Here is a 26581-nt window from a genome sequence, read left to right as displayed (position 1 = left end):
GGCCAGGGAAGTCCCTGTCCCTCCTGCCAACACAGTGCCCCCCCCCCCCCCCCACCATCCTGGGGCTGGTTTCCTGGTCTCTGTAGCAAGCCAGAGCTGAAGCGGCCCTGCTCGTGGCCCTGTCCTGTCTGGAAACCACCAGGCAGTTTCTGCTTGCCCCCTCCCAACCCCCGCCCCCCAACCCCCATTTCCCCACCACGCCTCCACCCAGGCCCTCCCTCTCTGGGCTGCCAGATGTCCTTGCACATCTGGGCATCCACTCGTCATCGTGATCGAGAAAGCCAAGTCGCTGCTGACCCAGCTTGGCCTGAGGAGTTCTGTGCTTTCTGGAGGTCACCTGGCCCATGCCCTCGTCTCTGGGCAGGCCACTACATTGGCCAGGCAGGGAGGAGTTCTCAGGGTGCAGCACGTACTGGCTGCAGGCACCACCCCTCTCTCCAGCTGGCTTTGACCAACCCTGCAGAGTAATAGCCAGCCCCACTTTATAGCAGATAAAGGGAGGCAGAGAAATGAGGTCCCTGATTTTCACGTACACCCAGCCGAGGACGCACAGGCAGGATTTGAATATGGGCTGTTGTTTATTGGGGGCCTGCTGTATTTGAGAGCCCACCGCAAGGATCAGAGAAGGATAGGGCAGAGCTCACTGCCGAGGCAATTATAAGTTCATGGGGAGGGCAGTGGAGCTGTCAGGGGAACAGAACCACGTCCAGGCAGCTCAGAAGCCCCCGGGCAAGTGAGGGGTAGCAATGCTTCTAGACCAGAGAAGGCAAAAGTCCTTTGGGCCAGAGGACACTGGGGAGGGCTTTTAGGAAGGAGCGAGCCCACAGCTGGACCCCAAACGTTTAAAGTCATAGCTCATATGAGCCAGCCAGCGCTTTGTGGGAGGCCCTGTGCTAAGTAACACACAGGCAGCATTTCTCTTTGCTGCCAGGATCATCGATTGCCCATTTCACAGATGAAACAACTGAGGCCCTAGAAGTTAGACTGCACAAACGCCCCAAGTTAGTGAGTGGCAGAGATGGGATTCTGACCCACACCATGTGACGGTAAGGCCTGAGCACACTCTGGATGGAACGGAATGAGGAGGGCTTCTCTGTTCTTCTGGTAGAAATAAATAGGAGAGTCTCCCCACCCCCAGTCTCCTGCCTCCTTCCCGGTTGTCTGGTCTCCTGATCAGCTTTGTGCAGCTCTTCAGTTTCACCCCCAGGGCTCATTTGCCTTTGACACCGGAGGCCCTAGAGGCATAGCCTTGGGTGGGAGGGAGTCTCTATCTGCACACTGCAATCTTTGAGGAGGGCTCCTTAGCTAACTCGGAGGGAGCAGGCTCCAGGCTGCAGGCCAAATCAAGTTCAGGAGGGGACTGACTGCCACCTGCTGGGCCCCCGTGAACCCCAGGAGAGGAGGAAGGGGGGCCGCAGGCTGGCTGGTACCGGGTCGTCGTGCCTTCTGCCAAGCTGCCTCCCTGGGGCAGCCGAGGTGAGACTGCTCACAGGCGGGGCTCCGGTCCGTCCTCAACCTAGAAGTCGGACGTGTGTTTCTAGGCCCAGCCTTCACGGCTGCTAGAAGGGGTTGGAGTAATCCCGCGCTGGCCCCAGGCAGTCGAGGACTGGCTCCCGGGGCTGCTGACCGGCCACCCGGATAGCTCCCATGGCTCAGTACCATGCTGTGGCCACCCTGTCCCGGGCTCGGGCTTCTGGCCTCCCGGGCTCCGAGACGCCGTGTTCCTGGACACACAGCTCTAGCGAAGCGACTCCCCACTCTGCTTCTCAGGGGATGGGAGTAGAAATCTGCAGCCTCGGGCAGGAGAAGCAGAACTTTGAGCTGTCCCGGGCCTGCATCCCCTGGCTGGGAGCGAGCAGATGAATGGCTGGGAGACTGCTTGGTGAGCGGGGCCGGGACATAAGGCTCAAGGGCCCGCGTTTGGGGAGCTCTCGGGCATGGGTGTTGCCTCGGCATTTCCCTCTCCGCCCTGGGGAACTGTTGGTTGGCCAGTCACACCTGGAGGCAGAATGTCCTTTTGAACCGGGGAACAGCGTCGTGCGTGCTGGTCCAGAGCTGGGTCTCTAGGGAAGAGAGCTGCGGGGCAGTGCCAGCTTGACCCCTCGAAACCCTAGACCTGCTCCCCATCCCTGAGCCTTGGTTGCCCATCTGGAAAATGGACCTGATACCGGTTCCTCTCCTAGGGTTCAGGTGGAGACTGCGAGAGGCGGCCTGGTAAGCGGTCCCCACGGTGCCCGATGCAGTGTCAGAGCCAGGCAGGTCATGACTGCCACGGTCGTGTGGTCTGACAAGGTGCCAGGGGAGTGCCCGGGCCCTGGACTGGGCCGCACGGCTGTCTGATGCAGCTGGCGTGGTGCTTCTCAGGCCTGGGTCCTGGAGCTGACCTCAGGGCCCCGCGGCAGGAGCCCCAACCAACCACCCGCTCCGTGGAAAGGTGTGGGCGCCGGGCCCCGCCATCCCCGACGGGCTGTGCCCTCTAAAGAAGGCCTTCCCCTCTCTGGACTCTGCTCTGAGGCTGTGACTGCAGCAGCCACAGTGGATCAGGGTGGCGGCCAGGCCCGGCCAGGAGGGTCATAGGCCAAGGTTGAAATCCCTGCCCCGGCCGGCCGCCGCGTCCTGGCTGCTGACCTGAGTGAGTTCCCTGCCCAGCTCTTCCCTCACGCGTCAGGTGAGGCGTTGCGGGGTCTAAACGTGAGGAGTGTGTGCGAAGGCCGGCACCCAGCAAGTGCCCGCAGACATTGGGCGCTGTGGTTGGTGGTGTTGCTCTTGGACTGGACCTTCAGCCGGCCCTGCCCTGCACCCCCTTCGGGACCAGGCCACCCTCCTCCTGAGCTGTCACCAGTTACACTCCCTCAAAGGCCTGGTCTGTGGTGGCCTGCTGACCTGACAATCAGGAGCTGGCCCCGGATGGACAGAAGGATGGGTGGGCAGGGCCAGCCTGGGGGCGCCCTCACCCCTCCCCGCTCAAGGCACATTTCCTCCTCCTAAAATTTTTTATTGTTTTTTATTTATTTTCGAGAGAGAGGGAGACAGAGCATGAGTAGGGGAGGGGCAGAGAGAGAGACGGAAACGCAGAATCCGAAGCAGGCTCCAGGCTCTGAGCTCTCAGCACAGAGCCCGACGCAGGGCTCAAACCCACGAACCGGGAGATCATGACCTAAGCCGAAGTCCGATGCTTAACCGACTGAGCGCCACCCAGGCGCCCCAAACTTCCTCCTCTTTAAATGCTGATGAGTAACTTGGACTCAGGCTGATGGCAAGGGTTCTTGGGGACAGCCTCTTTGGGGGCTCCACGAGGCTGGTCCCCAAACTCCAGCTTCTGGGGTCCCCAAGCTCCCCGGTTGCCCTGGCAACCAGGCACCTTGCATGGTCCCCAGCAAAGGTCCCCTTGCCTCTACGGCTGCAGTGGGGGGGGGGGGGGGCGGGAGTGTGGCTCGCCCCTGTCCAGGGCTGACCTCTTGTCCCCCACTCGGTCCCGTCTGTGCCCTCAGACTCAGGGTGCAGGACACCCACCCAGAGCTTGAAGGCAGGGCCCTGCCGCACACAGCGGCCTTTTTCTTCTCCCCCAGTTTTTAGAGCTTATGGTCTAAGAGATGAACCAGGACTTGGACTTGAGAAGTCCGTTTCTTTTCAGCCCAGATCCTCAGTTTCCACTCTGAATGGGTGTGGGGTGCCGCGTTTAAACTGTCCCAGGAGCCTCGGATCCCAGGAGGGCTGATCAGGCCCTCTGATCTGTCTCCCGCTGTGGTTCCTGCATTTGAGCAAAACGCAAAAAGTCCGAAGGCTGCAGGGCTGGCTCGGGCAGTTTTAGGACACCTGCCCTCTCCGTACTGGCTCTCCTCCAGGTTTCCCTAGGTGCCCTCAGGGTTTTCCCGCTAAATGTCTGTCGGCAGCTCCTGGGGGCTCTGGTTGTTGGGTACTGCCCAGTAGCAACAGCGCCCTGTCCCCCTTTCCTGGGCACCACCTGTCCCCACTTCCTGGGTGCCACCTGCCCCCCTTTCCTGGGTGCCACCTGCCCCCCTTTCCTGGGCACCACCTGTCCCCCCTTCCTGGGCGCCACCTGTCCCCGCTTCCGGGGCGCCACCTGTCCCCCCCTTCCTGGGCGCCACCTGTCCCCCCTTCCTGGGTGCCACCTGTCCCCGCTTCCGGGGCGCCACCTGTCCCCCCTTCCTGGGCTCCACCTGTCCCCCCTTCCTGGGCGCCACCTGTCCCCCCTTCCTGGGCGCCACCTGTCCCGCTTTCCTGGGCGCCACCTGTCCCCCCTTCCTGGGTGCCACCTGTCCCCGCTTCCGGGGCGCCACCTGTCCCCCCTTCCTGGGCGCCTCCTGTCCCCGCTTCCGGGGCGCCACCTGTCCCCGCTTCCGGGGCGCCACCTGTCCCCCCTTCCTGGGCGCCACCTGTCCCCGCTTCCTGGACGCCACCTGTCCCCCCTTCCTGGGCGCCACCTGTCCCCGCTTCCGGGGCGCCACCTGTCCCCGCTTCCGGGGCGCCACCTGTCCCCCCCCCTTCTGGGGCGCCACCTGTCCCCCCCCTTCCGGGGCGCCACCTGTCCCCGCTTCCGGGGCGCCACCTGTCTCCCCTTCCTGGGCGCCACCTGTCCCCGCTTCCGGGGCGCCACCTGTCCCCCTTCCTGGGCGCCACCTGTCCCCGCTTCCTGGACGCCACCTGTCCCCGCTTCCGGGGCGCCACCTGTCCCCGCTTCTGGGGCGCCACCTGTCCCCCTTCCTGGGCGCCACCTGTCCCTGCTTCTGGGGAGCTTTCACGGGCCAGGCGCCGAGCTGGGCATGCTGCGTACATTTTCTTAACACCCACTCTTGCCCTGTAGGGAGCTGCTGCTCTTTTTCCCATTTCACAGATGAGCTCACTGAGGCCAGGGCCAGAGAGGCTCAGCAGAGCTGGAAGTCAGAGCCTTTCACGAGAGGCAGTGCCCTGGGGTCTGGTGGTTGCCTCCTGTGCCCAGGGCTGCAGGGTGCCGGTCAGTGTCCAGTGAGGGCCTGGGGTAACCTCTGTGAGTCAGTGGCCCTGGGCAGTGGCCGCCACCCTGCCTGAGTGTGACTGGGTCTCCATGTGTAGCCTGAAGAGAAGACAGGAGGACACTGTGGTACAAGCTCGGGCCCTTCTTTGTCCGCCCCAACCCTCAACCAGGTCTCTTAGGAGGATCCAGTCCGAGGTGGAGGCCCCTGTGGGTCTGGAGGCCCCTTATGGCCCCTCATTGTGGCTTCCACGGGAAATGTATACCCAAGGAGGGCAGAGGGGCGATTGGAATGAAGGTGCCGTGATGTCTCCAGGTGTGTGGGCCCCGGCCGCCTTGTGGGACAGATGGCAGGGCTGGGGAAAGACCAGTAGGTCCCCTCAGGTCCATCCCAAAGGAGGTGGGGCGGGCGACCCCATTTTTCTCCTTTGAGCGAATGGGGCCTGGCCTGCAGTCATCTGGGGACAGGCATCCTGCTGGCCTGTCACCCTAAGAAGGCTGATCAGGTGACACACGACCAGATGCCACCCAGGCCATTTCTCCTTGTCCCTGGGGCTCTGAGCTGTACTCAGAGGGACAGCAGAGGGTGAGGCACAGAGGTGCCATGCTTCCAGCCTCCGCTTACCGGGGCCTGGGGGTACCCTCCCCCCCCCCCCACTTGAGCCAAGCCGTGGAAGGTCAGGCAGTGTGTGGGGCATGGCTGCCAACTGGGTCTCGGGGACCCGGGGACACTGGCCCCCCCAAGGACACAGCCATCCCTGTGGCATTCTTTTCCCTACAGAAGCCTCCCCTCAGGACATCTGCTGTTTGCTGGGCGGCTCCCATTCTCCCCCAGGAGCCCCCCAACCCCTCGCCACAGACCTGCCCTCTCGGGCTGCCTGCTCCCGGGCCCGCATGCTGTGCACACTGCCAACAGGGTGGCCCAGGGTCACCCACAGGTGCCAGGGCCCTGCCTTTCCTGCCCTAGAGGGTCGGGGGCGGGGGGCAGATGCCACGCTTGGCTGCTTTCCTTCTCTGTCCCTGCAAAGGAGTAGGAGCCGGAAACAAATGCCCCCCCCCCCCCCCGTCTGCCAGTTTCTGCCCAGGCTCCGGGGCAGTTTGCCTGAGAACCTGGTCATCTGTCTCTTGGTAGATGGTTTCAATGGCGCCTGCACTCGGCATTGCTCTGAGCATCTGGTTTTGTGTCTGTGGCGGCTGCTGCGTGAAGGGGCCGGAGCAGCCCCGCGTCTGTGTGACAGGGTAGCAACTCCCTGTCTGTCCCTCTCGGCGTCAGCCCTGCCCCCCACCCCCCACTGGCTTCAGAAGGGGGCCCCAGGGGGTGGGGGAGGGGCTCAGGAACCATGTGACACGCAGGCCAGCTGCTCTGCCAGCGAGGCGGGTGGCTGAGTGCAGGGCCTGCTCTCTGGCCCTGCGGGAAGGGGCGGGGGGGGGGGGGGGGGGGGGGGGGGCGCGACTGCCTGGCCGAGGCCCCTGCCAGGGCCGGCCTTGACGGAGCCCCGCTGGGAGCCAGGTGCTATGTGGAGTTCAAGTGCGGTGCCCTCTGGCGGGTGGGTCCTGCATGGGGACCTCCAAATCGCTGCCACCAACCTGGGTGTTTTGGACACGGACTGGTTCCCAGCTGGGCCAAGTGTGGCTCAGAAACCCTGGAGAAGGGCAGGTGCTTCCACTCGAGCCTCGGCCTTTGCAGGAAGCATTCTGACCCCTGAGAACGTGCCTGGGTGGTGGGTCCCCAGTCCAGCAGGGGGACAGCTGGTCCCCGAAGCCTGTCTTCTCTGAGGCCTCTTCCAGGCAGGGAAAGGGAAAGTGAGCCTATGGCTCAGCTTTTCTGCCTCAGGAATCTCCCTTCCTCAGTGGAAAGGCCGGACCTCCACGTGTCCCGGCTATTTGACGGGCGTGGGCGTGGGAGGTGCCGCTCGGGGTTGGGGTGACCTCCGCCTGTGGTTCCCCCTGGCTTCCCAGAAGTCGGCTGGCTCTCTCTCTCTGGAGAGAATGTGATCGCAGTGGCTTCCCCGTTGGCATGGTGCCCAGTGTGGGAGGGCGGCCACAGGCCAAAGGAAGTGGTCTTCCCGAAGGCAGCCCCCCCAGGGCCCTCAAGGGTGGGCAGGAGGCGAGAGGCCCAGGCGCCCCATCGCTGCCCCCGGAGGCGCAGTGGGGACCAGCTTAGGCCAAGGGCTTCAGGGAGGGCACTTTCGCCTGGGTCTTCTGTCAGCTGCAGCCCACCTCGGGTCAGGGCAGTGACCCACACTCCCAGCTGCGGGTGAGGACCGGCAGCGTGGCCCTCTGCCAGCTGGCACCTCCCAGCTCCTCCCTCAACTCTCAGAGGTCCCCCTTCCCACTGCGGGCTCGCCCTTCCCTGGACAGGGGCAGGTGGGAGACGGGGCTGTGAGGCCCGGGCTGATGCGACTGAGTGGCCTTAGCCAGGTCTTGATGGTCACGGCCCCCCAGACCAGCCTGTTCCATGGAAGGGGTGGCTGCCCCCTAAAACCAGGGCATTTCCTCTCTGGTCCTGGTCCAGGGAGCAGCCAGATGATCCCCCTTTCTACAGCCCTGTGATTTTGAGTCCCGTGAAAGCCTAGTCCTCTGCCCAGATGCCTGCACCGTCATCATTTTCACCCCGTCCCCACGCACGTGATGACGGACAGGGAAGGGGAACTCCTCTGTTACCCAAGAAAGCACCCGGGCTTGAATGAGCAGAAAGGGAAGGAAGTGGCATCGGATGTGGCCTTCGGGGATGCCCAGCACCTGCCCCAGACCCGTGATGCTGACTCCGGGGCTGGGTCCGTAGGAGCTGCTGGGTCAGCCGAGGGGTGGGGGGGGTGGGGGGGCATGATGATGAGCTGGGGAGACATGACGAGGGCCTGGGGCCCCAGACCGTGGGGGAGGCACCTTCCGGGTGGCACGAGCAGGTGGCTGGGGGTTTGGGAGCCTGGGGACTTGTCTCGCTCGTACCCAGCTTGTGGCTGGTGGAGTAGGAAGGGGGCGAGGCTGGGGGTGGTGTCCACCTGCCCCGATACTACTCCTGAGAGCCCTCGAGCCGTCGGCCCATTTAGTCCTGGCCTGGGGATCTGTGTGGACACCGGGCCTCAGCTGCAGACCGGAGGTTCATGAGGCAGCCCCTGACGCCCCTGCCTGGTGGCCGGGCATTGTCTCCCCAGAGCTGCACGCAGGAGATCGGCGAGGAGCTGGTCAACGGGGTCATCCATTCCATCTCCCTGCGGAAAGTGCAGGCACACCACGGCGCCAACAAGGGCCAACGCTGGCTCGGGGTGAGTGTGGGCACGGGGGGCCTCCACCGCCCCGGGACCCTGCAGAGGCACCCCGCTCGGCGACTCTGTTGGGTTCCCTCCCAGGGCCTTCCTGCCTGAGGGCCCCACAGCGCCCCCTCCCAGAGGATCATGGGCCTTCGTGCCCCCCCCCCCCCCCCCCCCCACTTTCTGGTCCTGGGCTCGGCCGGGAGCATCCCTCTGCACGTATTTGATGAATGTGAGAAAAGACACTCTTTGGTAAAACATTTATATTTAAAAAAAAATATTTTTAATGTTTATTTATGAGAGAGAGAGAGAGCGCACACGCACTTGTGCGGGGGGGAGGGGCAGAGAGAGAAGGAGACAGAGAATCGGAAGCAGGCTCCAGACTCTGAGCTGTCAGCACAGAGCCCGATGCGGGGCTCGAACCCACAAACCATGAGATCATGACCTGAGTCAAAGTCGGATGCTCAACTGACAGAGCCACCCAGGAGCCCCCCCAAAAAGACCCTTTTCGAAAAACACAACAAAGGCACTTCCCTGCTTTTTTTTACTTCACGTTAGGCTGCAAGTGATTTTGTACGTTGCCCCGGTTTTTCTCGTTTTAATTCCTACCCCCGGTTGTGTCAGGGGCCGTGAGCCCGCCCTTGCAGACCCTCAAGCCCTTCCGCTTCCGCATCACCTCGCTTAGAAGGGCTAGTTGACCCAAAAGGGGCGGAGGCTGAGGCTACTATATAACTTGCGGTCTCCTGGGGCACAGCCCTGTGACCCCTCCAGGTCAGAGGTAGGGCCGGACTCAGCAGCACAATATTCCAAAGGGGAGGCCCGGTCGTCATGGTGATTCACCCTTTCATGCTCTAGGACCTGGTCTTGATTCCTTCCCACAGCTTTCCCCGGGGCTGCACTGAACATGCCGTATCTCTTCTCACCCCAGAATAAGCCTCTGTGTTATCGTCTCTAGAATGGGCAGGTTTTGCCAGGGCTCACGGGAGTGATGCTCCTAATACAAGGAGGGGCGGTCGTTTTAAGTTCCCCTAACAGAATGGCCGGAAAGTGTTGGGTTAGTATTTTTTAGCCCTCCCCATCTCCAATTCCACTTTTTTTTCCCAATGCTTTATTTTATTTTTGAGAGAGAGAGAGAGAGAGAGGCAGAGTGCGAACGGCAGTGGGGGGCATTGGGCAGAAAGAGGGAGACAGAATCGGAAGCAGGCTCCAGGCTCTGAGCTGTCAGCACGGAGCCCGACGCGGGGCTCGAACCCGCGGACTGCGAGATCGTGACTTGAGCTGAAGTCGGATGCCTAACCGACTGAGCCACCCTGGCGCCCCTTCCGATTCCACTTCTTAAGCTGAGAACCTTTTTCTGCTGGGGGCACGCATGTCTGCGCCCTTGCCACATGTCACTGAGCTCTTGGGAGTTCATCGGAGCCCCTGTGTCCCACCCCCAGTGTGAAAATGAGTCAGCCCTGAACCTGTATGAGACCTGCAAGGTGAGGACGGTGAAGGCCGGCACGCTGGAGAAGCTGGTGGAGCACCTGGTGCCCGCCTTCCAGGGCAGCGACCTCTCCTACGTCACCATCTTCCTGTGCACGTACCGAGCCTTCACCACCACCCAGCAGGTGCTGGACCTGCTGTTCAAAAGGTGAGCACGGCCCTCCGCGCAGCACAGCGGCTTCCCCGCCCCCTCCTGGCACCCTTTTTGAGCCTCAGGTGTCTCGTGGGAACCCTGGGTGTCAGGAGGACCACCCCACATGGGGTCTGTGTCCCACTGTTGGGACAGGTCCCCCACCCTGTGCCCGGCCCGTGGAGGGGGTTGCCTGGGGCTGCCGTGCTTCCTCTCTGCCTCCGGCCTGGGTGTCCCGTGCCTGGGGCGAAGCTGCTCTCGCCCTCGATTCCATACGGGGGGACCCATCCTGGGGGTGGCCAGGGAGGGGGTCCCCGACCCCCCTCGGATGTCTGTAAGGTGCTGGCTGGGCTTCGTTCACTCAACAAGTGGGGCACGGAGCCCCTTCTAGACGTTTCGCATACCCCAGACCAGACTCTACCCTCCTGGGCTTCCGTTCTCGTCCAGAAGTCAGCCAGTAACCCTAGACATCATAGCAGGTACGGTAGATGTGATGCCCTCACGGCCTCCTCTAGATACGGATGCATCCTTCCTTATTCTGACGAGGACGGCGGACCCCAGGACCAACTGAAAAAGTGAGCGGACTTGGGAGCTGATGGGAGGACCCCGTCTCCAAGGTGGGGGACATCTGGGGCGGGGGGCGGGGGGCGCCGGGCAGAGCCGTGGCTCCCACACGAGCTGTGATTCCTGCTGGAGGGCCGAGGGGTGGGGGCCTCTCCTGCAGGAGGAAAGGAGTCAGACAGCCGTGGCTGGGGTCCTGGGCCCTGGGGAGCAGAAGAGAGGCCGGGGGCTGAGGTTGGCCCCTGAGAGAGTGGGTCCCCCCCACAGCCCACCCCAGCCCTTCCTGCCCGGCCCCGACCCGGGGTCCCAGGACGGAGGCGTGGGGGGCCACCTGCTCAGCCATCGACCTCACACGTCAGTCCCCTGAGTCCAGCTGCCTGGACTGAGAATAGTGTTTCTGAGAATAGTGTCTGTGGGGAGAGGAGACCCCCAGGAGCCTCGAAGGCAGTACGGCAGCCATGGGTGCAGGAGCTGGGGACGAGGGGCCATGAGAGCCCACGCAGGCTGGGCGGGAGGACGGGGCCTGTTCCCTCCTCCTCACACACTTACGCAGCACCTACTGCGTGCGGCCAGGGCAGGGACAGGGCAGACACGGCAGCCCTCCGCCGTCCTGGAGTTTACGCCGTAGCCAGGAGGCCCCCGGACAGACAGAGGGGAGGGGCAGGCCTCCCTGAGGAAGGCAGGGGTGCCCACACCGTCGATGGAGGGCTCCCTCCCGTGGGGACGGCCAGGCCCCCGCCTCCTGACCGGACCTGCCCCTGCCTGGACGGCCAGTGGCGGTGGGGGGGGGACGGTGCTCAGGTGGGCCTGGCCTCTGGATGGAGGACCCGCAGGGGGCCGTGCGGAAGGAAAGGCCGGGCCGCTGACTCTGCTGCCTGCCCCCCCTCCCTCCAGTGCCATCTCCTCCATTCTGGGCACCTGGCTGGACCAGTACTCGGAGGACTTCTGTCAGCCCCCAGACTTTCCCTGCCTCAAGCAGCTGGTGGCCTATGTGCAGCTCAACATGCCTGGTTCTGACCTAGAGCGCCGTGCCCAGCTTCTACTGGCCCAGCTGGAGCACGCAGAGCTCACGGAGGCCGAGCCCGAGGGTGAGAAGGCTGGGGGGTGAGGATGGGGGTGCACGGGGCCGGGGCGGTGCTGGGCCACCCAGGGAGGAGCCCCCGGGGGCTGATGTGGGGCCAGGAGCAGAGACTGAGAGCCCCGGCGGGGGACCGCAGGGGGGCAGAGGTCCCGGTGTGGGTTCCTGGCCGCGGCTTCTCGGGGAGGCTCTGGGGTGGGTTCTGTCTCTGCAAAGACACCTGGAAACTTCTCTCCTGTAGCTCTGTCGCCAGCTCCAGCGCCACTTCTAAAACCAGCTCCGGAACTAGAGCCGGCTTTGGCACCTGAGTCAGAACCAGAGCTAGAGCCAGCTCCAACACCGGCTCCAGAACCAGAGCTAGAGCCGGCTCCGGAACCGGCTCCGGAACCGGCTCCAGCCCCAGCTCCGGAACTAGAGCCAGCTCTATCGCAAACTGTAGACCTAGAGGCAGCTCCGGTGCCCGAGCCTCCCTGGCCGTCACCTGTGGCTGCAGAAGATGGCCTGAATGAGAAGCCTCACCTCTTGGCCTTCCCTCCCGACCTGGTGGCAGAGCAGTTCACACTGATGGATGCGGTGAGCAGTTTTTCTCAGCCGGGCGGGGCAGGGGAGCACTTTCCTCCAGCCTCTGGTCCATTCCCTGCCATTCCCCGGCATATCCCAGCTCCGTTCCTGCGTGGTCTCTGGACTGTGGATGCAGAGTTGGGACCCTCCCCACCCCATCCCTGTGCGCAGTGACGGTGGATTAAACGAGACGGGGCTGTAGAAGGCTGGGCGGAGCCTGGCCCATTCGGTGGGGGGGTGGAGCTCACCGTGGTACGTCCAGCTCCGTGGGTCACCCCACCATGTGCTCGGGAGGCCTCGGCACCTACGAGGCACCGGCCACGTCCTGGAGTTTATGGCAGACAAAGCCTGTGGGTGGAGCGCCCGCGGTGAGCGTGCATCTGGACAGGGTGGGGGGACCTGAGCCACGATGGGGGAGCCGAAGGTGCCGCCTGGTGTGCGCAGCTGTGAGCCAGCTTCTGGTGCTTGCAGTGAGTGAGGGTGGGCGTCTGAAAATGCCAGACGCTCTTCGCTGCCCGTGTGTCATCCGGGTCACTCGTGCGCTGGGCGCCCACGGTCGGCAGAGAACAGAGCCCAGAGGCACGGCCCCCACCCCGGGCCCGCGAGCCTCGAGCCACATCCTCAGCTTTCCCTGAGCTCCAGCCCTGACCGGGGACCCTGCCTGGGACTAGGGAGACCGGGGACGCGGAGCTGGGCCGTGGCAGTGCTAGGTGACGCTCCCCCTGATCCCCCAGGAGCTGTTCAAGAAGGTGGTGCCCTACCACTGCCTGGGCTCCATCTGGTCCCAGCGGGACAAGAAGGGCAAGGAACACCTGGCTCCCACTGTCCGCGCCACGGTCACCCAGTTCAACAGTGTGGCCAACTGCGTCATCACCACCTGCCTGGGGGACCGGACTGTGACGGCCCGGGACAGGGCCAGGGTGGTGGAGCACTGGATCGAGGTGGCCAGGGTATGCCTTGGAGGGGCCCTGGGGAACCCCTTTCTCGCCTTCATCTGCCCTCAGGGCTGTGGTCTGCGGTCCACGGCCCTGCAGAGACCCCAGCCCTCCCTTCCCAGCGGCTCGCTGGCCTTGATTCACACATCCCACTGCCTCGATGCTCACTGCCCGCTTAACGTCCTCCCTCGTGTTGAGCTCAGAGCCTCCTCCCTGGGAGTGTCACGGACGGGGGCCCAGGTGCTCGTTGGGGCTCCCTGGGAATCTGTGCCACCCAGGATGGAAGGTCAGAGCTCAGGGGACTGCACCCGCACCCCACGGCCCTTCTGTTCCTCCGCCAGGAGTGCCGTGTCCTCAAGAACTTCTCGTCTCTCTACGCCATCCTGTCGGCCCTGCAGAGCAACTCCATCCACAGGCTGAAGAAGACGTGGGAAGAAGTTTCCAGGTGGGGAGACCTCTCTCTGCAGGAGCTCCACCTGGAGGGACCCGGGACCCCCCCAAGCGACTGAGCATTGTCCCCTCAGTGAGCCTGGGACCTGCCAGGAAGCAGCAAATCCTGAGGCCGGCCTGCTGGCTGAGGGGCACCCCTCCAAGTGTCCGTTGGCCTTAGGCCAGCACCTCTGCCCTGGGACTCAGTTTCCCTATCTGTCAAGCACTAGACAGAGCCACACTGGAGATTTCCCTGTGTTTCCTTGCCAGCCACACCACTCTGTCCCCTTGAAATCCAAACCGATCCAAACAGAGCCACACACGTGGAGCTCGCCTCCCCCAGCCCACAGAGCGCCCTGGGCCCAGCAGAACCCTGGGTGAAAACCACCCGTCTGGGCGGTTGGGTCCTTGGGTCCTAAATGGATGGGCACTCATACCCCTCCCTGCCATTCCCATGGTTCTCCTCCCTTCCCCCACCCAGGGACAGTTTCCGCATCTTCCAGAAGCTGTCGGAGATTTTCTCGGATGAGAACAACTACTCACTGAGCAGAGAGCTGCTCATCAAGGTAAAGTCTGGGCAGAGGAGGGAGGTTCTCGGTGGACGTTTCTTTGAAGAGTTCCAGTCCTGTCTGGGCGGGACTTTGGGGAGAGTGGGATCTTTTTGGTGCATGGGCCGGTGTGGGGTAGTTTGGGGGACAGGAGGCCCCGGTAATGGAATGGTGTGGGAGCAGCTGAGGTGTTCACGAGGCGGGGAGCGGGGGGGTGGCTGGATCGGCAGGTCTCCTGCTTCCTCCAGGCTGCTGGGCGGCTGGGGTCCGGGGTGGGAGGCTCCTTCCGTCGGCGCTGCAGCTCAGGGTGGGCACACCCTGGCTCCCTGAGGACAAGGTACCGCAGGGGGTGCCAGAGGCTAAGTCCCGAAGGGGCTGCTCGACCTTGGGTCCAAATGAGCAGTCCTGGGAGGCAGCTCTGGGAGCCCTGGGGGACTCCTCACCCCGCCCCGGGGCAGGCGCCACAAATGGATCCCAGACATCCTGCAGGCTGTCACTGCAGGGCCTCAAATTAGCCGGATGACCAGTTAGCAGGAACAGATCTCCAGCCCACTCACCTCTGAGTCCCTCTGGGACCTTGGGCAGGTCACTACCCCTCTCGGGGCCTCAGTTTCCTTAGCGGGGGAGCGGAGGAAGGATGAGCCTGGGGTCCCTCTAGTCTCACGACTCACGAGGAGGCAGTGAGATACCAGGAGAAGAGGAGTGTGGGAGAGTTCTGTGCAGGGCCCCCACCTCGGAGAGGGCACGGGCTGCTGAGTCCTTGGAGACCTCCCGGAGGTGGGTGTCTTGCTCACCTGCACTTTCCAGACCAGGAAACAGGCTTGGGGAGGCCAGGCCACTGGCCCCACGTTCCCACACCCCGGGAGCGCCAGGGCACCCCACTGGTGGCAGCAGAGTGTTCGGACCAGTGACCAAGTACCAAGGTCAGGTCTGCTGGAGGGGAAAGAGCGGACGAGAGGAGGGTCTCACTGATCCTGTCCTCAACCCTGGCAGGAGGGCACCTCCAAGTTTGCCACCCTGGAGATGAACCCCAAGAGAGCCCAGAAGCGGCCAAAGGAGACGGTGAGTGCACTCGAGGCCGAGAGAGGTGAGGGGGGGCCGGCCCGAGGCAGGAGAGGAGGGGTCGCCCCCAGCCCTTCCCCCCCTGCCGCTGCAGTGACCTGCGCTCCTCTGGGCCCTGACAGGGCTGTGCCCTGACCAGCAGGGGGTCTCGAGGGTGCCGATGGCAGCTGGGCTCGGTGGGCTTAGGGGTGGGCAGGGTCCAGGGACCACAGAACCTCGGCGAGGTTGGGGTCTGTGGGCACTGGGAGGGAGTCTGGGGGAGACCGCTAAAGGTCCCCGGGCTGCTCCGAGTGGGAGGCTGGGGGAGGCCTCGGTCGTTGCTCATCAGCCCTACCCCAACGTCACAGGGTGTCATCCAGGGCACCGTTCCCTACCTGGGCACCTTCCTCACAGACCTGGTGATGCTGGACACCGCGATGAAGGACTATCTGTATGTGAGTGAGCCCCGGGGGCCGGGGCCAGGCGGGAGTGGGGCCGGGGTCCTGGAGCCCTAGGGAAAAGCGCCCCTCACCGAGCCCTGAGCTCTCAAGCGCTGGGCACACCTCGTCTGAGGGCCCCCAGCCACCCCCACGTGCCTGGGCTCCTGCCCAGCTCACCAGTGAGTAAACAGAGCTAGGTGCCCAGCCGCTGAGGCTTAGAGCTGCCCAGGGTCTGGCCCAGCTGCCCACGGCCCTCCCTTGGGCAGCAACCACAGGAGGAGAGAGGCCCGGCCTCCAAGCTGGGCCTTCCTGCCTGACGCCTCAATCCTTTTGTCCTCAGAGGGCTGGGCCAGTAGTTGGTTGAAGCTCTGTCCCTCTGCCCACCACCCTCTAGATCCTAGGACCACCCCCTCCCCAGGCCCAGGGGTGTGTGTGTGTGTGTGTGTGTGTGTGTGTGTGTGTGTTCGTCCACCCCGCCCCCTGGTGTATGCTGTCGGTAGTGCAGCCTGAGAGGGGTTGAGGGGTGGTCATGGGCAAGGGGACGCCTTCTGATGCTCCCTGGCTGTCTGCCTTCCAGGGGAGACTGATCAACTTCGAGAAGCGGAGGAAGGTGAGCGGCTGCCGTCCGTACGTGTTGGCGGGGGGGCGGGGGGGGGGGAGTGGAAATCGGAGACCTGCCTCAGCTGCATCCTGCTTCCTGTTATATTTGTGGGGAGAGTTGGATACACAGAGGAGGGGGGACCTCTCCCACTGGAGGGGGGTACAGGAGGCCAGAATCAAGGACAGCTTCCTGGGAGGGGCTGTTTTGTTAGAACAGAGTGGCCCTGGGCGGGAGTAGAGAGTAGGAGAGGACACAGAGACCCTGGGCCCCTGCCCCGCCCAGCACCCCCACCCACGACCTCCCCGGCAGCCCCCCCGGGGCCACACCCAGCACCGCATCCATCCCACCGCTGTCCCGTCCTTCCCTCTGGGCCCCAGGAATTCGAAGTGATCGCCCAGATCAAGCTGCTCCAGTCGGCCTGCAACAATTACAGCATCACACCCGAGGAGCACTTTGGGGCCTGGTTCCGGGCCATGGAGCGACTCAGCGAGACGGAGAGGTGCGGCTGGCTGGGTGCGGGTGGGGCACGGCAGGGGCGGGCGGGCTGCGGTGTGGGATCTTGCTCAGGACCGGGCTCCGTTGCCTGGTGGCGGCTGGGCGTCTGGACCCCCACTGCCAGGCAGGTTCTGGGAGGGAGACCCGAGTGTGCCTCCTGCTCGCCTCACAGCTGCCTCTCTGTCCTGTAGCTACAACCTGTCGTGTGAGCTGGAGCCCCCCTCCGAGTCGGCCAGCAACACCCTCAAGGCCAAGAAGAACGCGGCCATCGTCAAGCGCTGGAGCGAGTGAGTGGCCCCGGGCTGGCAGGAAGGGCTCCCTCGGGGCTTACGGAAGCCTCAGGCTGAGCGCGACTGGGGCCACTTGTCTACCCTCCCTGGGCCTCAGTTTCCTCCTCTGTGAAATGGGGCGATCCTAAACCGATCGCTTCCAAAGCAGGGACAGACGTGGTGCTGGTGACTGACCGAGCCCTTGGCGCAGAGCCTGGAGTGCCGAGTGGGGGGGGGGGGTGGGGGCAGGGGTGGGATGTGTCCCAGGGGAGGCGCCCCGAGTAAGCTGAGCCGTCCACGCAGCCGCCAGGCCCCCAGCACGGAGCTCAGCAGCGGCGGCAGCTCCCACTCCAAGTCCTGTGACCAGCTCAGGTGCGGCCCCTACCTCAGCAGCGGGGACATCGCCGACGCACTCAGCGTCCACTCGGCCGGCTCCTCCAGCTCCGACGTGGAGGAGATCAACGTCAGCTTCGTCCCGGAGTCCCCCGATGGTCAGGAGAAGAAGGTGACCGCCCGCCCCTTCTCCCTGACGGCCCTTCGCGGGGCCCGGGGCCCCCACGCCACACCCGTGAGCGGCCGAGGGGCGCTCCCGGCTCCCGAACAGAGCGCCCGGGGTCCCCCGGAGCCGGGCGCTGGCCTGGGCGCCCTGCTGACCGTGCCGTCCCCACAGTTCTGGGAGTCGGCCTCCCAGTCGTCCCCGGAGACCTCCGGCATCAGCTCGGCTTCCAGCAGCGCGTCCTCCTCCTCCGCCTCCACCACGCCCGTGGCTGCCACGCGCACCCACAAGCGCTCCGTCTCAGGGGTCTGCAGCCACGGCTCCTCACTGCCCCTCTACAACCAGCAGGTGGGCGACTGCTGCATCATCCGCGTCAGCCTGGATGTGGACAACGGCAACATGTACAAGAGCATCCTGGTGAGCGGCGCGGGCGGGCGTCCCCGTGCCCGCGCTCTGCCGGGCCGCACGCGCGTGCTGGGCTCCGTCCCCTGCCCGCTGTCCTGGAGCCGACCTTCCGGGGGGGGTCGGGAAAGACAGATGGTCGGCGGACAAAAAGAAAGCAGCTTCCGTGGAGATCCGGGGCCAGGGAGGGCTTCACAGACAAGGCGCCCGAGGCGGGCAGGGAGGGAGGGGGGGAGGGGGGGAGGCAGGGAGGCCTGAGGTCCGGGGCTTGGGGCCTGGATCTCCGTGGCGGCAGACAGAAGCCGCTGCTGGCTGGGGTGACTGGTCGGGTGACTCAGGGCTTCTCTGCGGGGGTGGGCTGGTGGCCGGAGAGGCAGAGGGGCCAGTCAGGAGGCGGTCAGGCCGGGGAGAACGGTGGCTACCAGGCTGGTGGCTGTGGAGGTGACGGGCAGTATGAGACGTTAGATGTCATTTAACGCTTGAGATCAAGCCAAGGGGATTTGTCTCCAGACACTGTCTGTGCTGCTGGTGGGGGCAGGGACTCGCGTTCCAGAACTCAGGCTGTAGATGAGCCCTGTGCGCTCTCTGGAGGTACCCCATCCGGTCACAGTGCCCGCGTTCCCTGGGGCAGCGTCCTCGTTGGCCCCTGGCGTGTGCCCCTTCCTGGGCGGGAACCGGCCGCGGGAGACCTAGTTCGCAACTAGCTGCACCAAGGAGCGAAGAGAAAAGGCTTTTCTCCCGGGGCCCCGCAGCCAGACGGCCAAGCCCGAGGGCCGTTCACAGGGACAGGCTGGCTGAGAGGGGAAACGTGCTTCCGAAAGAACCTCAAATATGTGAAAATGCACGCACGGGTGACCCTGTCCTCGTCCGTGCAGGCTGCCGTTAACAACGGGTCAGGTGCCCGTTACATACCCACCGCGTACTGAGCTGCTCTCCCTGCCAGGAACTAGCCTGACTGTCCTTAAAGAGCCACCTGTATGACCCCACGTCCGAGGCCTGTCTGCACTCTGACCTTTGGGGTCGAGGCAAGACGGGCGGCCTGTACTGGCCACCACAGCAGCCTCTAGCCAGTGCAGGCCTGGCCTACAGGCAGCCCCTGGGCATCTGGCCAGCTCCTCTCCTACCTCCAGAGCTGGGACTAGATGCCCTCTCCTCCCTGGGTTCATTGATCCCATTGTCCCGCCGGGCCGGGATCCAGGGGAACAGCCCCCGGGAGCAGGCAGGTTCCCACGGTGGCATGGGAGGAGGTGGCAGGCTTGTAGGAGAACGGGGGGGTGGGGGAGGCAGGAACAATGGGGAAAAGGCCCTCATCGTAGTGTGGGGGGCCTCCCGGGGCAGGACCAGGTGGTGAGGCGCCCGTGGACCCAGCCAGAAGCTGAGCCTCTGAACGCAGCACAAGGCAGCTCCGAGGGTCCCTGGTGCTGTGCTCTGTGGGGGCTCTTCCCGGACCCTCGACCTCATGGCTGCCCCCTCCCCGATCCAGGTAACCAGCCAGGACAAGGCTCCAGCCGTCATCCGCAAGGCCATGGACAAACACAACCTGGATGAGGATGAGGCTGACGAATACGAGCTCGTGCAGGTTATCTCCGACGACCGCAGTAAGTCCGGGGCCAGGCGGGCAAGCTGCGGGGGGTGGACAGCACCACACCCCAGGCCCACGGCCCCGCGCTCCCTGGGGCAGCGTCCTCGTTGGCCCCTGGCGTGTGCCCTTTCCTGGGCGGGAACCGGCCGCGGGAGACCTAGTTCGCAGCTAGCTGCACCCAGGAGCGAAGAGAAAAGGCTTTTCTCCCGGGGCCCCGCAGCCAGACGGCCAAGCCCGAGGGCCGTTCACAGGGACAGGCTGGCTGAGAGGGGAAACGTGCTTCCGAAAGAACCTCAAATATGTGAAAATGCACGCACGCGTGACCCTGTCTTCGTCTGTGCAGGCTTCCGTAACAAAACACCACGGGCCGGGGAGGGGCTGTTAAACTAGTGAAATGTATTGCTCACGGTTCTAAAGGCTGGAAGTCTAAGATCAAGGTGCTGGCAGCATCAGGTTCTGGTGAGGGCCCTCTTCCGGGTGGCAGACGGCCACCTTCTCGTGTCCTCACGTGGCAGAAGGGGCGTGGGGGCCTCAGGAATGGGATTATAATATCCTGACCTCATCACTGCCCCAAGGCCCCAGTGCTTGGGGCATTAGGATTCCCACACGAATTTTGGGCACACGCAATCATTCTGATCATAGCAGACGTTAACAATTGAAAAAAAATTTTTTTTAGTGTTTATTTATTTATGTATTTATTTTTAACGTTTTTTAATGTTTCTTTTGGAGAGAGAAGGACAGAGCACAAGTGGGGGAGGGGCAGAGAGGGAGACACAGAATCCAAAGCAGGCTCCAGGCTCCAAGCCGTCAGCACAGAGCCCGATGCAGGGCTCGAACCCATGAACTGGGAGATCGTGACCTGAGCCGACGTCGGACGCGTAACCGACGGAGCCCCCCAGTTGTTTGTTTATTTTTGAGAGACAGCACGCACAGGGGAGGGGCAGAGAGAGAGGGGGACAAGGGGCAGAGAGAGAGGGGGACAGAGGATCCGAAGCGGGCTCTGTCCTGACAGCAGAGAGCCTGACGTGGGATTTGAACTCATGAAACGTGAAATCATGACCTGGGCCGAGGTCAGGCGCTTAACCGACTGAACCCCCCAGGCGCCCCCGGCAGATGCTAAAAACAGGCTCCGAGGGTGTGGCTCAGTGGGTCAGAGCTGGGAAAGCGACAGAACCAAGAGCAAGCACAGACTCGGAGCCGGGCTGCGGGGCTCGGAGAGCTCGGGCAAGGTCCTTAGGCCCCCTGTGCCTGTGTCCCCATCCCCACGAGAGCGGGGAACGAGCCAGGGGTTAATCCCTACATACACCTGGCAGCACGTGCTGTGCAGGTTCCCTGTGCGTACTGTCCTCGCCCTGCTTTCTCTCCACGAGCCGCACATTTGCCGCCGGCCGTTAGTGACCCCCAGCGTCCCCACAAGTGGCTTCTAAACCCTCTCCCACCTTCTTGCACCATTTCGGTGGCGTGGGGAGGGGGACTGCGCAGGCGCGTGCCCCATCTTGCAGGGCAGGAGGACTGAGGCCCAGGCAAGGTAGGGAAAGTGAGGCAGGGGCGCGATGCTGGGCTACAGACAGGGTAGGAGGGGCCCAAGTAAAGCCTGGCATCTGCCACTCGGAGCAGGGAGGCATCCTGGACCCAGGCACAGAAGACCTGGGGCAGGGCCTGCCCGTCGCTGGGTCCCTCAGCCTTGGTCCTGAGTAGCACGGGATCCAGGGGACGGGTTCTAGATTCCAGCTCGGGATGGTGGTCAGTGGAGGCAGCAGGTGTGCAGGATGGATAGCCCTTTTCCGGCTCCAGGCCGAGGCGGGGACTTAGGGAGTCGAGTCCCTTTGTAACCAAGAGTCATTGGGTTTCATGAGTCCCAGCAGTCGACCCTCGGCAGGTGTCCTTCCCAGGGGTCCTTGGTATTCCTGGATTTAGACTGGGCGTCTCAGGCCTTTGGCTCGGGCCTGCCCTCGGTGGGGAGGGGCGGGGGGGGTTAGGTGAGGTCTCTGTCAGCACCGCTGACCCCCCCCGCCCCTCCCCCACCAGAGCTGAAGATCCCGGACAACGCCAACGTGTTCTATGCCATGAACTCTACTGCCAACTATGACTTTGTCCTAAAGAAACGGACCTTCACAAAGGGGGCAAAGGTCAGGCATGGCGCCAGCTCGACTCTCCCTCGCATGAAGCAGAAAGGGCTCAGGATCGCCAAGGGCATCTTCTAACTCGTCCCCGGTGCTGGCCCGCCACAGGGACCCCTCTTGCAGGGTCCGGCTGCCTGGGTAACTGAGCGCTTGCGGACTCCGGTGGCCCAGGCCAGGCGGGCACCCTCTGCCCAACCCGCCAGCTCAGGCCACCCCCAGACTCGTTTCACCCTCAACGTCTCCCGCTGCCGGGATTGACGCCTGCTGCTTGACAGGCTGACCTGGCCTCCTGTGGACCACTCGCCGCCTTAGGTGCCTTCTGCTCTCCGGAACCAGAGGACCAGCTGACTTTGGCCGAGGAGCGCCGTCGGTGGGCACTGCCCTCTGTGCACTGCCCCTCACACCTGCTCAGGTGTGGGTCACTGCCACCTGTGCCCGTGGGCACCCCAGGGTACCTGCTCATCCACCGGGTCTGACCACTGCAATTCTCTCCTCCGCCCGTGGGCATCGGCCCGTGCCCTTCTGGGGTCCCGGCCCCTCTCGGCCACCACACTAGCCTTTCCCGGGCCGCACCAAAGATCCCACCGTCGGGGCCAGCAGAGTGAAGGAGTCTCGCCCACCCCCTGCCCAGCCCTCCCCCAGGAGGTTGGGGTGGGGGGGGAACCCTCTTCACAGATCACACTCCTCACCCGGTGAGTGAGGACGGTCTCAGCCGAGTCGCGTTGACACTGAATCTCACGACACCGCGGGTGCCGCTCACTACCACACCCTGGGCTTCACGAGACCGCACACGACGGGGGTTAGTGGGAAAGAAGGATTTGGGGGAAGGGGAGGGGTGTTGAATATTTGTATAAAAGGCAAAAACAAAACAAAACAGAAAAAGTTTACCAGTTGGGGAGGGGCAATATTTATTTGTTGTAAATAGCAAATGCTAGACTTGAATATTCTATTAAAATCCAGTTTCTACTATAGCCTGGGAGTCGTGGTTTTGTTCTTGCACATCCAGTGAGCTACAGACGCTCACCTTCTGTGTTCAGATAGGAAATCTTGCGTGGCTGGCTTATTTGTATGGAGGAGAGGCGAGAGGGGCCAGCCCCCGTTCTCCGGCTCCCCTCCGGAAACAGGCAAGCCCGTCTTTCACAGAGCACATAGATGCTCACCTCAGTGTCATTCACCTGGGCACCGAGCCCCCCAGAAACCCTGGGATTAGAGGCTGGAGGTACTTTCACAGGACGTAACCATAAGCCTGGAAACTTGGGTGTGTTTAAAAATAACATTGGTGAGGGGCGCCTGGGTGGCTCAGTCCGTTAAGCGTCCGACTTCGGCTCAGGTCATGATCTCGCGGTCTGCGAGTTCGATCCCCACGTCAGGCTCTGTGCTGACAGCTTGGAGCCTGGAGCCTGCTTTGGATTCTCCCTCTCTCTCTGCCCCTCCCCTGCTCACACTCTTGTCTCTGTCTCTCAAAAATGAATAATAATAAAAAAAAAAGTTAAAAAAAAATACCATTGGTGAGAGAAAATCGTGGAGGAAGCCACGCCGGGGCCAGCCTGTCCAAGAAGACGGTTCAGCCAGGGGGAATAACGATCAGAATTAACAGTCCGGGGACTCCGGGACCTCATCCAGCGCGAGAACCAGGGGCGTGCTTGATGGCCAGCAGCACAGCGGGACGTCGGCGGGTCAGGCATCTCTGCCAGACCTCACGCTGACCACCAAGGCAGCAGGACAGAAGCTTCGGTCCCTGACCAACAAGGAATACAGGGAACGGCAGAGCTGGGAAAAGTCACTATAGAAACGGAAGACCGCAGCTCTCCAGCAGCCGAAGTAAGCCCTGGTTTCCAGAGTTACCACATTATCATCTCCAATACCCAGTTCCCAACAAATTGACAAAGTTTACAGAGAAGTAGGAAAATGGGGCTTGCAGGTAGGAAAACAAAACCGGACAAAGTGCCCGAGGGAGTCCAGAAGGTGAAGTTACTAGTCAAAGACATTCAGTCGACTGTCTTAAATACGCCCAGTGAGTTAAAGGAAACCACAGACAAAAAGAAAAAGAAAAAAAAAAATCCCTAAAGGAAATCAAGAGAACGATGTAAGAACAAATGGGAAGTTTAACAGAGACAGAAAAACTCAGGAGTTCAAAGTACGAGACTTGACAAACTCACTAGAGGGGTTCAGTGGCAGAGTTGCACAGGCAGAAGAGAGAAGCCGTGAACTTGAAGATCAGGACGACGACACTGTGCTCCTCGAAGAGCAGAAAGGAAAAAGAGTGAAGAAAAATGAACAGTCCCAGAGGCACTGCGGTGACATCCTCAAGTATAGCAACATGGGCAGATGGGGGGTCCCAGAGGAAGAAGAGAGAAGGGACCAGAGAGATTATTTGAAGTAATAATGGCTGGAAACATCCCAGATTTGATGAAAGACCCAGATCTACACACAAAGAAGCTCACTGAACTCCAAGCAGATAGACTCCAAGAGAGCCACGCAGAGATACGTGATAATCAAGTTGCTGAAAGACAAGGAGACAATCCTGAAAGCAAGAAGCGATTGATCGTGGACAAGGCACCCTCAAAAAGATGAAAAGAGGGGTGCCTGGGTGGCTCAGTTAAGCATCCGACTCTTGATTTCAGCTCAGGTCATGATCTCATGGTTCGTGAGATCGAGCCCCACGTCAGGCTCTATCCTGATAGTGTGGACCCTGGTTGGAATTCTCTCTCTCCCTCTCCTCTGCTCCTCCCCTGCTCATGCTCTCTCTTTCTCTCTCTCAAAAATAAATAAACATTAAAAAAAATTGCTGTAGCAATACACTGTATTTAAAGAGACTCACTTTGAACACAAATATACAAAAAGGGGGTGGCGCCTGAGTCAGTGAAGTGTCTGACTTTGGCTCAGGTCATGATCTCGTGGTCTGTGGGTTCGAGCCCCGCGTCAGGCTCTGTGCTGACAGCTCGGAGCCCGGAGCCTGCTTCGGATTCTGTGTCTCCCTCTCTGTCTGCTCCCTCCCCTCTCGTGCTCTGTCTCTATCTCTCAAAAATAAGTAAACGTTTAAAAATAAATAAAAAAAATACCTAGAACAGGGTTGCCTGGGTGGCTCAGTCAGTTAAGTGTCCAACTCTTGATTTCGGCTCGGGTCATGATCTCACGGTTCGTGAGATCGAGCCCCATGTCGGGCTGTGAACTGACAGCGTAGAGCCTGCCTGGGATTCCCTCTCTCCTTCTCTCTCTGCCCCTACCTCAGTCTCTCTCTCTCTCAAAATAAATAAATAAACTTAAAAAAAAGAAAAGATCTAGAACAGGCAAATTGGGACAAAAAGTAGAAGAGACTCTCGGGTGGGGGAGGAGAGAAGGGAGGACGGTGTTATTAATGGGTACAAAGTTTCAGTTGGGGGTGATGGAAAAGTTTTGGAACTAGATATGGTGACAGTTGCGCAACAGTGTGACCGGCCCTAGCGTCACTGAATTGTACTCTCAAAAGTAGTTAAACTGGCACATTTTATGTTGTATATATGTTATGCCGATTTTCAAAGAACGACATTTGCAAAGACCATTTCCTGACCCGGGACGGTGGCTGCCCTTCTACGGTTTTGGAGGAAGAGGGAATATTTTCTCCTTGTTCTATTGGGGTTTCTGTTGACCACCAGTTAGGAACTTACGGATTTCAGGGTTAAATTTGAATTCCATCAGCGCTAAGCGGTGGCGGTGGGGGTGGGTGGGGTTGTAAGCAGATCAAAAATTTGCAATAGGAGCGTATTAGCCAGTGGACTATGGCCAGGCGCCTCTCTCTAGGGACCCGTGGTCAGCCCTTTACCTGGACTGAATTCTTCCTGGGACCCTCGCCTCTGTCCTTAGATTTCCTCCTCCTGCTTGCTTTGAATCTGGGGGAAAGATTTGTAATGCCGCCTGAAGGCTACAGCCGAGCCTTGTTCCGTAAGCATTTCCGCTACCTATGAGCTAGGATTTTCAGCCTCCCTGCAACCCTACATATAATTGATTTTGCCCAGAAACACGCTAAAAATCCCCACCCCACCCCACCCCACCCCCCACCTCTCCCTGCCGGGCTCACGGCGGCTGCTCATCCTGGCTGGGGTCTGATGACTCCCGGCTGAATGCTGGTGGGGATAAGCGTCCTGCCAGTGAAAGACCACCACACCCCCCACCCCTGGCCAAGACGAATTCTGGAGCCATGTGCTTCTGAGGTCCAGTATCGGGCCATCACCAGCGTATAGATAGACTCAGTCGTGTTGATGCCAAATTGTCCTAAAGGGTAGGTAGGCCAGAGCCCTGAGAGCTTGAAGCGCCCTGGATGGCTGGGTTGGTTCTTTGTCCACGTCTGTGCTTTGCTTTGTCAGGAAGGAGATGGGTGCATTGAACCTTTCCTGCGGGGACGGTAGAAAGATTGTGCCGTGGGCGAGAGGTGTGTTACCAGGGTAGTAAACAGATGCTGTCCTCGGCTTCCCTGAGTGTCCTCCCTGGGCTTCACCATAAAAGGTTAGCAGAAAAGGGTAACACCTGGCCCATCGGGGAGCCTCCAGGACCCTGGACAGCCTCCAGCCTGCACTTCCGGTAATCATAGTTGACCGTTGAATAGCACAGGTCTGAACGTGCGGGCCCAATTCCTCACAGCTTTTTTTTCCCAATACAGAATAGTACTGTGAACGTATTTTCTCTTCTTTACGATTTTCCTTTTTTTTTTTTAATGTTTATGCATTTTTGAGAGACAGGCGGAACATGAGCGGGGGAGGGGCAGAGAGAGAGGGAGACACAGAATCCGAAGCAGGCTCCGGGCTCCGAGCTGTCCGCACAGAGCCCGACGCGGGGCTCGAACTCACGGACCACAGGATCACGACCTGAGCTGAAGTCAGATGCTCAACCGACTGAGCCACCAGGCACCCCAGGAGACCATTTGAAATACCTATACAAAATACGTGTTAATCGATGACTTACGCTATCGGTGAGGCTTCTGGTCAACAGTAAGGCTGTTAAGTTTTGGGGGAGTCAAAAGTTCTATATGGGGGGTCGGCACCCCTAACCCCCACATTGGTCAAGGGTCAACTGTATTTTCACCTTCGTCCTCTGGATACCGCCTGTAAAGGCAAAAGCCAGATGAATTGTGGGATGACCTTGAGTTGTCACCAACTGCAGGTGTCACCCAGACATAGCGCAAGGCCGGCCTCTGCCAGAAAGGTCT

At 61.7% G+C, this 26581-nt stretch overlaps 1 protein-coding gene across 5 annotated transcripts in view; it reads left to right on the top strand.

Moving 5' to 3' along the window:
* RALGDS (ral guanine nucleotide dissociation stimulator) overlaps positions 1-22370 on the top strand; it is a 30418-nt gene extending 8048 nt beyond the window's left edge. For 2 of the 5 annotated variants that reach the window (XM_053908492.1, XM_053908490.1), the window contains exons 2-18: positions 8128-8238; positions 9663-9856; positions 10318-10413; positions 11294-11487; positions 11719-12050; positions 12773-12988; positions 13315-13418; positions 13884-13968; positions 14944-15012; positions 15360-15446; positions 16009-16041; positions 16410-16531; positions 16719-16814; positions 17100-17301; positions 17467-17709; positions 19178-19292; positions 21305-22370. In XM_053908492.1, the coding sequence (XP_053764467.1) occupies positions 8128-8238; positions 9663-9856; positions 10318-10413; positions 11294-11487; positions 11719-12050; positions 12773-12988; positions 13315-13418; positions 13884-13968; positions 14944-15012; positions 15360-15446; positions 16009-16041; positions 16410-16531; positions 16719-16814; positions 17100-17301; positions 17467-17709; positions 19178-19292; positions 21305-21480 (2475 nt within the window). In that variant the 3' untranslated portion in view covers positions 21481-22370. Of the gene's footprint in view, positions 1-8127; positions 8239-9662; positions 9857-10314; positions 10414-11293; positions 11488-11718; positions 12051-12772; positions 12989-13314; positions 13419-13883; positions 13969-14943; positions 15013-15359; positions 15447-16008; positions 16042-16409; positions 16532-16718; positions 16815-17099; positions 17302-17466; positions 17710-19177; positions 19293-21304 lie in introns of all 5 variants that reach the window. The other 3 variants (XM_053908491.1, XM_053908489.1, XM_053908493.1) reach the window with 2 other exon arrangements.
* The last annotated feature ends 4211 nt before the right edge of the window (positions 22371-26581 follow it).

The sequence above is a fragment of the Panthera pardus genome, unplaced genomic scaffold, assembly GCF_024362965.1.
Source record: "Panthera pardus isolate Hobbes unplaced genomic scaffold, ASM2436296v1 HiC_scaffold_20, whole genome shotgun sequence".
Classification (NCBI taxonomy): domain Eukaryota; kingdom Metazoa; phylum Chordata; class Mammalia; order Carnivora; family Felidae; genus Panthera; species Panthera pardus.
This window is presented reverse-complemented; position numbering and strand designations above follow the sequence as displayed.